The following is a 15,442-nucleotide window of genomic DNA, read 5'->3' on the forward strand; positions in this document are numbered from 1 at the left end:
AACACAATGTAAGGCTGCTAAATAAAACATCACATTCATTATTAATTTCACTTAATTTGTTTTTATTGTATATCCGAATACAATACACATTTTCTATAGTTCAGTCTGCCATTTTTCTAAAAAAAAAAATTCCAGTGCTGGTTCCATTATATCAGAATTTTGGATAGTGTAGGATTTTAATCTAAAATGTGACCAATTTGGACAGCTCCAAGAAACCGATGTCCGATCTCCCCAGCACGTCGCAGGGTCACCATGTAGGATTTTAATCTAAAATGTGACTAATTTGACCGGTCTGGCCCTAAAAAGGCCAGACTTGATCTGACTCCAATTCTTTGGTCACTATTTGTGTTCGTTTACTGGTAGATCAGAGAAATAAAACTCAGGAATCAAATCAAGACCAGGATTCGTCCAGTTAAAGTTAATAACAAGTTTAGTGAATGATATTGCAGAAATACAAGTACATGTACATGGATATGATACTCAAAGGCAGAGTCTATATCGCCTAACGAACTGACAGAGTTTTCCCTGGCATCAGGTGCTGCTAAGTTAAAATGCTGTCTATTTATCCATTTCTGTCCCATCCCTGGTGGTGCCCTCATCAGTTTGGATCCGGTCCAGATCTTCTGGCTCCAGCCGGCTCCTGACTAATTTGTAACACTGTATAAAAAACATGACCTTGACTTCCAATTCTCAGCTCAGAAGAAGCCAGCCGCTATTGTTGGATTTTGAACACCTGTGTTTTAATCTCCAGCAAACTTTAAGGAGTTTTCATGAGAGCCAGGTCATTTCCATACAGTGTCACAAATCCCGCGCTTGCATAGTGCTGACCATTGTTTTGCCTCGTTCCCTCCCCTGATCAGAGTTTCTTTCTCACCCTTCCTTTGACCCAGGGAAACAGAGACATTGAGGTCAGCCCCATGAACTCTAAAACCTTTTCTCAACACTTTCACAAAATATATTCTAACAATAGTCATCATGGAAACATTAATAGGTCATGTGACAAGGGTTGGAAATTGTCAGAATAGGCAGCCAAGTGACAATACTCTTATCCAATGGAAATCATACTGGTCAGATTAACAGCACTCTAACCCAATGGATTAGGGGGGGCAATCGTATTTCAGACACCCTGTGCCCCCCTTCTAGCCCCACCCCTGTGCCATCTCCCAGGAACATGTGATGTTAAAATCTGTTGTTTCTTGCTGTCCAAAGGTCTCCTTTTGTAAGTCCACCAGGTCCCCCAAACTCTGAATTGAAACTCTTTTTTAGAGACTTGTTATTGTGAATCCCACTACTTTTGTTGGCAAGACCTGCACTGCTTAGCAGCTGAATGGGCAGATAGTTGAGTTTAGGCATTGACCTCAAGTGGTTAGAGTTAAGACAGTCCAGGGATCAGGGGATAGGACCTGAGCACGCAAGCATGGAAGCCTGGCCAATCCCAGCGCTTGATTGCTAAGCAGGGTGCATCTTGCGAAGAAAAGCATTGGGATTCTGAGACAACCTGTGAGAAGGGTTGTGTACAGACACTGATTCAATAAAATAAAAAAAAGTTTGGGTACAGCTGCTTTAGAGGTTAGACTGTGTCAAGAAAATGTAAAAAAAAAAGAAAGATAAATCATTTAGTATGGCATATATATAATTTAAAGTTGCACAATGTATGTGTATGTATGTGGTATATACTGTATGTTTGTATATTAACAGGTCTCTCTTGAGAATGGACCCTGTGTCTCAATGAGATTACCTGTATAAATAAATAAGTTAGGTTAAATTAAATAAAAATACATATGTACACTTGTGTGTACAGTATGTGTCAGAGTTGCATGCAAGGCTCGTTAGAGGTGAATTGGGTTCAGTGTCTTGCTTAAGGACTTGGATATGTGAACCCTGTGATGAATGAACAAACTGCTACTTCTGAGACACATATGTTGTGCCATATATATCAAGTTTAATATTACTTTCTCCCTAGAACCATTAAATAATTGTTAAAGAATATTAATAGACAAAAGCTTACCTAAACAATTCTAAATAATACATACCTGGAAATAAAATCAATTGATGCCTAATATGTGGTGTTATGAAGGAGGAGAGTACTTCTCTGAGGTCTCCAGTGCCCCCTGCAGGGTCATTTGTTGTAATCTTTTTGTGATCTGTCACAAGAACTACCTCTTCACTATTTGATAAAGAGCTAAACCAAATAATTAACTTCTTCTGTTAAGATTAAACTAGCAATAAGGATGTCCACGAATTAGTCAGGGACATTATGTGATGTCATTATCTTGTTTCTTGCCTATATTATCCCAAATCAGCTTCAGTCCACGCTTATATAATATTCATAATATAACAATCATCACTAGGAGATGAAACATGAAATATTTGTGGATGCTGCTGTAAATAATGAGCAATCCTACATGATTTTGCTTATCAGAAAAAGAATATGTTTGTGTTTTGGAACATAGCAGTAGTCTTATAATTGCAGTTAAATGTCTATGTCAGGGTCAGCGAATGAAATACTCCTTACAGCCTCACAGCATGTGACATAGTGTGAACCAAGCTGTGCTAAATTAGGTGTCATCACACTAAGCCAAAGGGAAGACTACAGCTTTCAGATGACTCACCACAGCAAACAGACAACAGGCTATTGATCCCAGAGGGAGTCAGAACACTGAAACACACTTCTCTGTCACCAGAGGGAAAAAAACTAGGCCACTGTGTTTTTCTCTGTTTAAAACTCTTCAGATCTGTCTGTAATACAAAATGTAATGTTTACATCTCAGGATGATTTATTTTTGCACTTCTGACAATACATTATCAAACAGTTCATTTAAAAGACAAATTGGTATATGCCAGTCCTACAAAGATATTAAAGCAAAAATTATCTCTGTGCTGTTGTTATATTGTAGATTTGCATACAAATATAGATTGTCCAAGAAACAATGCATACAACATGAGACTGATCAGTGTCTAAGAATGTAATAACATCATAAGATTAAGATTTACATTAGAAAACACCATATACATGATATTATGGGCAGGAATAAATTCAATACAATTGGGTTCATGAATAACATTGAGGTGATCTCCAGGGCTGCAGAGTAGTTTTAAAACGGATGGTTCCCTTATGGGATAAGCAGCAGGATTTAGAATCATCGCTCAGATTGTTTCTAGAAGACATAGAGAAGCCCAAGTTCTGGGCAACAACATACAAATTCAAAGCATGTCAACACAAAGCCTTCAAAATATGAGAATAATAAGAGTGGGACAAAAATGGGCAATAAGAGGAAGAAAAAGTTACTTTAGACGATTGTTAAAGGCAGGTTGTGAAATACCACGGATATAGTCTTTTCAGTTCAGTCTTTGGATGCAATACAATGGCCTTACTGCAGTGATGGAGGAGAACAGAGAGAAGACCAATGCAGCGGCTCAAGTCTCTTTCTTTTTTTTACCAGCATATGGGTGCGGTCTTGTTTTCTGTAAACTCTGCAGTTTGGTTGGCAGGGTCAAGAACCTCAGGTCAGACATTCAGTTGGTGTATTAAAGCTTTACCTGAGCCCTGCTGCCAGCTTCTCCATCGCAGCTTTGCGCTCTTCTGCTTTCTGCTGTGAACGACGCAAGACGTTCCTCAGTTCCTGAAGATGGTCCAGTGTGCCCACCAGCTCGCCTTTCACTGTTTTCATCTGGCTCTCCAGCATCTGTGTGTGATGGAGGGAGTTTCTCCTGTGTCGTCTGCTGGAGCGCACTTTTTCCTCCAGGTCTTCCACTGTAACAAGCAAACCAGAACAGACACTGTCACTCAACACAACCACCAGCATGAGATTTTAGGAAATTTAAAATGTAAAGTTAGAATGTTTTGTTTGTGATACAGACCCATGTTCTCCTGGTAGCCCATGCTATCTGAACCAGACTCTGTCTTCTTGTCAAACAGGTTCTTTGTCTGCTCCAGCATCTTCTCCATCTTGACAAGTTCGGCAGCCTTAGTGTCGCTGTCGCGACGGATCTTTAGCAAGTCCTGCTCCCTCTGAGTCAGCTCACTGTGAAACTTACTCATGTTGAGTGATAAAAATCTAAACAGGACGACCTGCTCTGTATAACTCCACAACTCTGAGTGACCTGCTAAACAACAGCCAACAACCTCAGTGAGCATACGACACAAGGATGCTTCCTCTGAGCCTGAAGTTAACATCCAACAATGTTCCACTCTGAAGCAAACAGTAGACTTACGGTGTCTTCCTGCTGCTGTAGCTCATGAAACACTGGTTTATTTGCAAATGAGCTGTACTGATATTTGGCCCTTTATAACTTTTTGTAACCTCAGCACATGTCTGGAAGTCATCTAAAACAGCACATTCTCAGTACACATCATTAAAATTGGCAAGTCATAAGACTGGCTTCACAAAGCCCTCCAGCAAAAAGGATAATTTGTACCCTGGCTCACTAGTGACAAAGTTCTATGAAGAGCAGATGTTAGCAAGCGTGTCCCTTTTGAGGATTTATAACAAATTAAACTGTCTTTGTTCACACCAGAGGTTTAAAACAACTCAGACATGAGCTGAACAATATGAAACCATAGCAGTTACGTCTGTGGGCTATTTACAATAGTATATTGGTGATACTTTTAGCATCTTAAACAAAAATATTTTCTAGCCAAGTCAAGGCAAGTCTGTGATACGAAATCAAAAATGAAGAATATCAAATGCAACATAGAAACAAAGAAACCTTGAACATATTTCAAATTAGATGGACACACTGAATGGCCATGCCTTCTCTTTTATTGATCACATACCAAGAAACATAGCAACAGCTGCTACAGAGCAGTGTCTTAACAACTCTGTTAGTCAGTGTGTATGTCAGTGACCTACTTTAAAAGTAAATGGAGAACTATTCCGCTCCGTTGTGTGGGCACATTATGCAAAGCCATGCCTTGAGGAGTACAGGCACAGCACAGCACAGGGTATCAATGGAGACTCTGTTGTGCCTCATTTGAGCCAAGATTCAGAGGGTTTGTGCTATTCCTGTACGGCAGGTCAATGGTACTCTGTTGTATTGATTCAAAAATATAGCTCAACACACCTGGGGGCTTCCTGGTTGGTCATATTTGCAAGGAGGTGTCCAAGCATCTCTGAATGCTTGGTAGTCATAAGTTGGGTGGTGATACATCTCCCAGCCACTCTTTTTACTCATGTAGTCTACATCCACAAGATTCCACTTCCAGGATTGCTCCGGTGCCGCCGGAAATTACGCCTTCCTCTTTCTTTGTTTTGACAATTTAAAATCCTGCCAATCTATGAGGACTATAGTTACCTGCTCCTCAGATCTCTGCAGGGTAAATCCAGACAGATAGCTAGACTATCTGTCCGATCTGAGTTTTCTGTTGCACGACTAAAACAACTTTTGAATGTAAGCTACACATGCTCCACCAAAACAAGTTCCTTCCGGAGGCTATTTTGCAGAGGCACCGTTGCTCCGTCCGGCACTTAGCACCACCGAAGACGATTGTGATTGGTTTAAAGAAATGGCAATAAACCAGGGCTCTACAGTGTGACCGTTTCACTAGCATTTGCGACTAAAAATAGATGTGTGTGAACTGTAAAATGCCTGCGTGGCGTTTTGAAAAGTAACCACAGTTGCAACCGCTTTATCGACATTGCTATCCCTGTTAACTAAACAAGTAGCAGAGCATGTTACAGAGACGACGTTTCTCTGCCGTCCCCTGTACAGGTAAAGCCGCCTACACATGATCCGCAGTGAACCGCTCTGTGCTGGCTGTGCCGTTGCTTTTTCTACGGGGGGAACGGTGGAGACAGAAAGTGCTGCCCTTGGCGTCGCGCACCGCTCGGAATTGCTGCCGAGCGCTGCGTTTAAAGCTCATATTATTTCAACTCTGAACCCTTAGCTGTTGATTTTTAAAGCTGCAACTAAAACCAGAAGCAACGACATATATCTGCGCCACAGTTTGTCTCTGTGCTCTGCGCCCTACCTGGCAGTTTTTACTCTGATCATGTTTAGGCGGTTTCACAGCGACAAAAATCTTTTTTGTGCACGTTATAAGTTTACGAAGTGAAAAAGCCCAAAGTCCACCCCAAAGGCACTTACCATCTCCAACAGAAAACACTGTTCACAAACTGCTCCAAACAGCTCTATTGTAGTCCAGCCTTCCGTGAAGAACGTGCGTCACTTTGTAACACGTTATAATGCTCGCCTAGCTGCTAGCATGGCACACCCTCATACTCTGCTTCTGACTAGGTAGTAGTCCTTACCTAGCTACTTGAGAATGAAAACTTCTCTGCTTTCTAAATGTCTGAATATTTGTATCGATGTATTTGTATGTTGTTTCTCTTCCACATCATGGGTCTGAAGAGAGAAAGCACCAGATCTCGTTTATCGTTTGTTGCGACTCCCAACAAAGATGGAATAGAAGTGTGATACCTCACTCTGTAGCTAAAACAGAGAGCTCAACACACAGGGTGAAAAGAGGAGCTGCAGCAATGTGCAGTACAATAAAAACATGGTGTTTTTTGAAAATTAAACCATGTAAACATTTTCTGATATAACTTCTAAATACAATTATAAATCTGAAAATAAGCATAATATGAGCACTTTAACATTTATTTTACATTTCACATGCATGCCGAACCGTGGGAGTGGTCTGTTACACCACTGTATATTTAGTGTACTGATCAGTAGAAAATGTATTATTAAAATAGAAAACATTACACTTCATGATGTTTTGTATTTATAACACGTGTTGTAAAAAATGTATCACTGTGCACCAACAGTTATAGCAGTTACATTATGTAAGTCACTCTATTAGCTGACTGGAGTGAATTCTCCAAAGGTCTGTCTGGATTTAGTGGGACATTTGTTGTAGGCTACAATGACAATAAATGAACCTTGAACCATGTGCAGTTTAAAGTATAAATTATTACATAAATATTAGGGCTGTCAATCGATTAAAAAATGTAATCTAATTAATTACATACTCTGTGATTAATTAATCGAAATTAATCGCATACATAATTAACGGTGCCTGAACCGATACTTTTTAAGAAAGTAAAAAAAGAAAAGAAAAAAAAAGGGTACTAACAGCAGTTGGTGACATTAAAGAACGGCTTGTTTATTGCTAAGGCCATATGGTCAAAATTAAAAGATTTAATAATAATGTATAACAATAACAATAACCAGATAGGAAAAGGACATTTACAATAACTTCAAATGCACCACAAGACTGTAGTTTACCAGTTTCATTGAACGCACCGTCTGTGTTGTTTTTCCGACGGGAGCTGCAGATTGTTACACCCCGGTGTTGAATCCTCTACAGTAAAACTTTACACCGTTTAGCGTTAGCTGGCAGCATTTTAACCGTGTTTATACCAGCTACTAGCTAGCGGTAGGCTAACGTTAGCTGCTGTTGAGTATAGTGTTAACTAGCTAGCGGTAGGCTAACGTTAGCTGCTGTCGAGTATAGTGTTAACTAGCGTCACATGCAGTGATGTTTGTGTTTCCTGTAATGTCTGTTTCAGAGCATCAGAGAGAAGCGCAGACATATCAGTGGCACCAGATTTTCGTCAGTATGCAAACGTCAATATGGAATAGCATAAGCGCTGCATGGAGCCCCGGTGCCGCTGGAAAATAGCCTCGGGAAGGAACTTGTTTTGGTGTAACGTGTATGCTCAAAAGTTGTTTTGGTCGTGCAACAGAAAACTCAAGATTTGACATATAGTCTAGCTAGCTGTCTGGCTTTACCCTGCAGAGATCTGAGGAGCAGTTAACCATAGTCCTCATAAATCCACCGGAGTTTAAAATTCCAACACAAAAAAAGCGGAAGGTAACAGACATCCACCTGAAAAGGATGACATCTGGCAATGGAGCAATCCCGGAAGTGGAACGTCATGGATATAGACTAATCCACAAATAACACGTGATATGTGATACATTTCCTCATGTTTGCAAAATGTTTGATAAAGCATATTATTTCTTGTTTCTGGTTAAATATGCACTGCTGCATAAGTTTGTCGTATTAAAATCAGCTTCTTGTATTTTTATCACATCCCACTGACCAACAAAATAGTGGCACGGTCATGTAGAGCATGATTCCCAAACAGGGGTATCTGTATCCCATGGGGTACTTCCACAGTTGCCAGGGGGTATGTGGAAAGATCGTAAAGTAGCTCAACTAGTTTGGAAAAATAGAAATTAGGATTTGATCCGAAGAATATATCCACATATTAATATTAAGTTAACTGTAATACCTAAACACTACATGTTGCAATTATGTAAAAGTGTGTGAAAACTAGTTAGCTAAAAGTAATGAATAAATGGTAGAAATAACTAGTTACAAGTAATGACCAAACAGTTCTAATGATTAGCTAAAGTGAAAAACAAAAAAAAAAGCTAAAAGTTGAAATGGTTAGCTAACGGTTGAAATAGTTAGCTTAAAGTAATGGCTTATAGTAAGGTTAATGGATAAATTGTTGAAGCATTCAGCTTCACTCCATGCAATAGCAGCCTAGAATAGTAGTAGTACAATTGCAGACCAAACCAATGTTAATATTGACGTTATAGTTCAATTGATCAACTGTATTGTTTAACTGTATGACATAATTAACAATATCCACTTTTATATCATGAATAGTGTTACATACATTGTGAATTGATGAAAGGGTATGTGAGTTCATCTGACAGGGTTGTGGGGATACTTCAGACCAAAAAGGTCGGGAACCACCGATGTAGTGCTTGATTAACAAAGCAAAAGAGCAATTATGATCACTGGCATATGAAAACAAATAGTGAGAATGTAGCCAGGGATCCAATAAATTGCTGTTTGACCGATGTTTACAAACATGATTAATGTGAACAAACAATCTCATACAGAAATAATAAAATAGATTCCGTTGTTAGTCCAGACCTGTCAATCTATATGTCAGTCACAGTTTAGGGACCTACCTGTGTTTTGAATTTTGGCAGTAGTTTGACCCTTTTACTCAGTTACCTCACAGATTGTGCCTTTAATGTTCTTCCCTTAACTAAAAGTAACTTGTAAGGCTGTATTCTCATTGTATATTTAAGTCAGTCACTTTATTATCCCAGATGGGAAAATTGATCGGCAGTCAGGAGTGCATGATAAACACATGATAACACATACAACAAACAATGCACAAATATTGAAATGACAACAATACAAAGAGATACAATACAAGTAGAACACGTGTGGCATTTTCCTGAGGCACAGTGAGTATTATCTGGCCTGAGCCTGTTTGGTGTTTTGGTGATGGGCCGTGTGCTGCAGTGGGAGGGAGGTGCAGCAAGGGGAGTGTCACTGGCAATCTTGCTGTACACTGCACTTACGGTGTCAAGATTTACTGCACAACAGAGAGCCATCCCGTGCATGCTGCACACTTGACTGATGTGCTGCTGGTGGCCATCTACTGTTTTCTCTTTCTCCAGCTCACCCTCTGTTGTACACAAAAACAGTTCACTGTGGTGTCAAGCAGAGCCAATCAGTACTAATTGCAGTGATTAGACATACATATGGGCTGATCTGTGATAAATTACATTCTAGTTTAATAAGTGGTTCATGTTGAAGGCCACGCTCGGTTTTCAACTTCCAGTGCTATTATTACTTTGCCAAATGTCCCTGTATGACGGTCACTCATCTCTTGGGCTTTCTGACTTATTTTGTTGTTCCTGCAGTGTGACTAGCACTGCCTTGGTCTCCAGCTCCTTCCTCCAGGCTGGCCACATGCAGAAACAAAAAGTATTTTTTTTTAACTAACTTAACTTAAACATGGACCTTACGAATCTGGGGATGATACGATACAGTCAGCATCCAGTGGTGTAAAGAAACTAAGTACATTTAATCAAGTTCTATACTTTAGTACAATTTGAGGTACTTTACATTACTTTACAGACACTGACTCTTAACTCCCTCACCCCTAGCCACTACACTTTGCATTAACCTACATCCTGGACTATACACCTGCCCATTGCATATACATACTATATATTTTTGCACATTCTGCAATAAACAATTCATTATTTTCTTTAATAAACAGCTATTTTGTACATATTTGTTTCTGTATTTATTGTTTATTTCATATTCATGTTTAATATGTTTGTTTATGTATGCACCAACCATCCAGCCAAATTCCTTGTAAGTGTAACTTACTTGGCAATAAATCCTTTTCTGATTCTGCTTGCTTGAGTAATTTCATTTTTATGTTACTTTATACTTCTACTACAATACATTTCAAAGGGAAATATTGTAGTTTTACACTACTACATTCATTTGATAAGTTGAAATACTAGTTACTTGCATTACTACTACATTACTACTGCATTTACCAGCTGCAACACTGAAATCATATGTACTACATCAATCTATCAGATTATAGATTATGATCCAATAATAATTAAGTACTTTTTATGGCAACACCTTTATTCTTTCACTTGAATAAAGTTTGTCCTCTAGCATTTACATCTCTGCTGTTGCTCTCACTTTCTTCACACACACCAACTGAACACCCTGGCTCAATTAAATTTCAAAACAATGAAACATATATTATCAATGACATTGATAACATATTGCTTTAACACAGCGACATTTTTACTTATTTCAAAGTAAACAATCTCATTTTAAAACAGAAAAGAAGAAGAGTTTATTTCCTTCGGGGTAATCCAGTTTGAGGAGTGACTCATAACAGGCTGCTGTGTTAGACATTTGATACACTCCTCTTTGAGGAAGTGATTGTGTTCCAGAGATCCCTGTATGCACATGACCAAAAAGTGCATACTGTATAGCATTGTTGATCACATTTCACCCTGATCCAGCAGCTCAGTGTTCCCAAACATGCCATGTGGCTGCTGCAGTGTATCATGCTGTGTTGTGTTCTAAAGTCTTCAGGCTCTCTCTCTCTCTGTGTGTGTGTGTGTGTGTGTGTGTGTGTGTGTGTGTGTGTGTGTGTGTGTGTGTGTGTGTGTGTGTGTGTGTATCACATTAGAGGAAGGAGAGTGGGACATTAAAGGGTCAGTCACTCTACATAACATTTCACTGTCTCATTCCACGGGCTCATCATGAAAACATTAGTCATCACATTTACATAAAACACACTCAAAGTGAAGCACACCATCTGTTATGTAAATGGGCCAGCATATTTACAGAAATGCTGTTCCATAAATAAATGTATCTTTCCATATGTGGTGTGTAAAATAATATTTAAAATCATCAAATCTATCAGAATAGAGAACAATGAATGACTAAACCACCAGTTTTAGAAAGATGGCTGCCTCTGAGGAAGCGTATCCTGTATGCTGAGTAAGTACTTATGTTGTCAATTTAGCCACAAACTTGTTTGAAGAAGATGCAAATCATTAAAAATTGTTTAAGGATATACACTTACATTAAAAAAAACAAAAGGGCAAATCATTTTCTAAAACGATATATTAGGCTTTGGACACATACAAAACTTATTCTTTAAAGGCCTGGTAATCTTACTTTGCTCTTTACTGGACCTCTTCCCTCCTCACTAGCAATTAGAAGTGTCTCTAAATATGAAGTCAAGAATCACTGCAAAAGATTTGCGACTGCAGAAAAAAACCCACATTTTTGGTGTGATGTCTTTTTGAGCCCACTCCCACACATTCTGAATGTCCTTGTCTTTTGTACCCAAAGTGAATTATGAAAGCTGGATACAGCTGTAAAATTGTAATACAGGAGTGTCACCATGAGGGGGAAGACTAACATCATTTATTTCTCATGAGTCTGTCTGCTCTCTATATTTCTATTTGTAAATAATATTCAGTTTAAAATGAACAATATCAACCTCACATATCAACTGTCACAAACAACAGCCTCAGGATTGTCCACGATCTCTGTTAATGATAATCTGACATCTCCCAGACAGCCAGAGCTTCTTCTGCTGTCTCCCACATTCATTTTCTTGGGGGTGCGTGTTAGGGGGCGGGGAGAGGGGGTCAACAACAGTAACACATTTCAAATTAGAAATGAGTCAAATTATTGGTTGCATTTGAAGCAGGAAGTTTTACATCCAATCCCAGCAATGATGTTAACACATAAAGCAGACAATGCACAGGCATTTTAGTGATATCCCTGCAGCTAAAATCCCCCCAGGTCTTGACTCGTCTTGAAATAAAATCCTGAGTACTTCAACACTGGCGCAGGTGCAAACTGTTCCAGATCAGAAATGTTAATATTATTTCTGGTGGGCTGTGTGACAGACATCTTGTCGTCTGTTATCTCAGCTACTTATTGGGTTGTGATGCACATTAATGGAAAGACAAAGTAATGAGCAGGTGTGGGCTGCAAGACTAAACATGGATTATTGTTGTTAATGAAAGGTAAACTGATGTAGGCATAGAACTCTCTGCAGATGTTTTCCAGTGGTAATTAATCTGAAAGGCTGTGGAGAAGGCCTTCATTATAATAGACTTTGTGAATCTGTAACAATCAGGCATCCAATTAGGACAATATCTGAAGCCCATCTATCTCAGTATTTCTCTGCCATCAGCAAGGTTGTTGTTTGTTCTTTTATGGAAATACATTTTTTTATCTGCCCACTTAAAGTGCCTCAAGGTAATCAGCATTACATAATCGCAGGAAATACCTTATCTGCATCCAGTTTCTTTCCTCTAGGCTCATGTAATTCCTCCAAACTGTAATCTCCTCTCCCAGCAAATCCAGCATTCCCAGCATATGATGCTTTGTTCCTGTCTTCTAATGTTCTATCTATAAAGAACTAAGCAATGCAGCTATCCCAGCTATGTTGTGCTACATGCATTCTTTAGTCTTGTGCAACAAATCTGTCATGTCTATCTAAAGTAACAAAAAATAGCCGGTGCAACACAGATGTCTTCTTACTTGATAGTTTTATTACTTAAGGTGCAAAACAGTGACTAACGTTTCGATGTAGAGTTACATCTTCATCAGAGTCCTTGACATGTCTATCTTTTCACAAGTGGCAATGCTTTTTCAATGAATCACAGAAACTTAGACTGTTGTTTGTTCTGATGGATGATAATGCATCAAATGTGCTTTATAACTGAGTGCCTATTACTTTAGACTGTTGAATTCCCTTAAAGCGTAACTCTCGCCAAAATGCAACCTAGGGTCTAGACGGAAGCGCCACATTTAAGATGTACCGTATTTTTGTTTTTCGGTCAAATGGTCTTTTGAATGGGAGTAATAGGAGCTATTTTTAAAACACTAAGAAGGCTCGACACAACATGAAACTTTGCACGAAGTATCACCAGGGGCTCTACACCTTAACTACACCGGTGCACAAGGGATATACTAAATCTGTGGCTACTTGTTTTGATATCGACTCGTTTTGACTGCCGAGGTGGTAGCAGCGGGAAACAACAAGAGCTATGGTGAGTTGTTCAAAACCTCTCTTTTTAGTAAACTCTGGGTACACAAACAATGTTCTCAATGCTCGAGTTCATGTGTAGAGCCCCTGGTGATACTTGGAGCAAAGTTTCATGTTGTGTCGAGCCTTCCTAGTGTTTTAAAAATAGCTATTTTGAGGCTAGCATAAAAGTGCCCCTATGACTCCCATTCAAAAGGCCATTTGACCGAAAAACTAAAATACGGTAAATCTTAAAAGTGACGCTTCCGTCCTAAATATGCTTTTAAATGAAAGTATGACTCGGGTACATTCACAAAAAGAGCCTAGGTTGCATTTTGGCAAGAGTTACGCTTTAAGATGCAGTCTTACAGGCTTGTATCTCTTCATTTACAAAATGCTAAGAAATCTGCAGAATCGAGTACAGAAGCCTTTTCAAATATATAGGGCAAGAATTTTAGAAAACTTACAAATTTAGGGTCACTTTACTCAAGACATAATAATATAGACAAAATGTGATATGCCTTTCATAAGTCACATTAATATGCAATAAAGAAGAGGATGCTGTCCACCTTTTGTTCCCCCGCTGTTTAGATTCAATGGAAGAAGAAAAGACATGCATTTAATACGGATGTAGGCTAAACCCTATAAATATAATGAATAATAAAATATAAATCAAAACAAGGATGACGTCATTCATGATCCCACTGTGGTATTGGAGCTGACAGCTTCTGTCAGCTGACATGTCCCTAAAGAACGCCTCAAGCTTTCTGTCTCATCTCCCAGTAATACTGTGATAGTCTGTCTGAAATTACTTTTTGTTTTGTGTTATTTTTTTAAACCAACACGACATTACAAATCTTCCCTGAGGCCAGTTTTCCTGGGAATTGAGGTAACATATGTCGGCCATTTGTTTTCAAATGTAGCAGGGCAAAATGTTAAAGCTCTGCTTAGCTTTAGTAAGCCAGTGGGTCTCGCTATCACTACAAGAATTCAGAATTATCTTTCCTTCTGTGCCTTAGAATATAGGTTCCTCTACATCATGATAAAGTACATTTTTATCTTTATCTTAGACAACTGTGGTCAAACTTAATAAGATTGGGCGGCGCTAAGCTCTGAACGCAGTGACGGTGGCTCTGCAAAATAGTCTCGAGGAGGAACTTGTTTTGGTGGAACATTTGCACCCTGCAAAAGAAAACACTGCATACAATATTAACTGAAGTCAACTGTTCACAGTACAGTTTATACAGTAACGTGAGGTATTTCAATTAGCTGGATACATGGTTAAAAGATATTTGCTCTTACCAGTGTATCGCTGTGTGTATATTTTGTCCATAGCAAATCCCCACCAATAAGCCAAGCGTCTCAGTTAGATAGTAAATGTCGTAAACATATTCTTTGTAAATCTTTACAATCATTCCCTGAAAGAACCAAGCATGCCTGCCTTGTTGCACGATCCAAATTTTCTTCAAAACTTCCCATTTTCAGTGTATAGTTTGCTAGCTCAAAGTTTGTTGTTGTTTCCCGAAGGGAACAGAGTTTGAGAACGGCAACACACAGAGCAGAAGGTGAGGGACATCCGGCGGGACATCCGGCGGCGCCGCCGTATGTGAGGCAATTATCCTGGAAATGTACCATACCATTGTTGATCCAGACTACCCCTGTCATATCATGTAGTTATGTGATCGATTGTTGATACAAAAATAATGCTTTGAGCAGCTTTAGTAGTTTTTAAGGAAATGTGTTTTACTGTTATGACTGGAATGAAGCAGTTTGCCTTTACAATATTGTAAAGCACATTTGGATTTGCAATAGGCTACTTTCACATGTAATATATGCACATGAGTTTTGGCAATTTCCGGTGTGATTATATCTATGTCATAGCCTATAGTTAGTATATAGTACATTTTTCACATTAGTTTTTCAGTATCAGTACATTTTAAATTGTTAAATTCACATGTAAAATCTTTGTCTCACAGAAAGAAATTTATATATTTTCACATGCAATTTTAGAATGGCAAGTAGGCCTAATATAGGCTTAAAAAACAGAGCCAACACATAACCAAATTGTCTGCCACCTAAACATATAA

At 38.9% G+C, this 15,442-nt stretch overlaps 1 protein-coding gene across 1 annotated transcript; it reads right to left on the reverse strand.

Annotated features, from left to right (window-relative positions):
• Positions 1-2,682: 2,682 nt before the first annotated feature.
• Positions 2,683-4,277, reverse strand: si:ch73-389b16.1. The gene is made up of 2 exons (XM_036007340.1): positions 3,862-4,277; positions 2,683-3,754 (listed from the first exon to the last, which is right to left on the reverse strand). The coding sequence occupies exons 1-2, from the start codon at positions 4,175-4,177 to the stop codon at positions 3,537-3,539; spliced, it is 534 nt and encodes a 177-aa protein (XP_035863233.1). The 5' UTR covers positions 4,178-4,277; the 3' UTR covers positions 2,683-3,536.
• Between the last annotated feature and the right edge of the window lie 11,165 nt (positions 4,278-15,442).

Source organism: Sander lucioperca, chromosome 11, assembly GCF_008315115.2.
Source record: "Sander lucioperca isolate FBNREF2018 chromosome 11, SLUC_FBN_1.2, whole genome shotgun sequence".
In the NCBI taxonomy this organism is placed as follows: Eukaryota; Metazoa; Chordata; class Actinopteri; order Perciformes; family Percidae; genus Sander; species Sander lucioperca.

Bases quoted from the DNA above. Each gene is read 5' to 3' on its own strand.
- si:ch73-389b16.1 (XM_036007340.1), bottom strand. From the start codon at position 4,177: ATGTTAACTTCAGGCTCAGAGGAAGCATCCTTGTGTCGTATGCTCACT. The intron at 3,755-3,861 runs GTCTGTATCACA...TGCTTGTTACAG, and splicing joins GGGCTACCAGGAGAACATGG to TGGAAGACCTGGAGGAAAAA.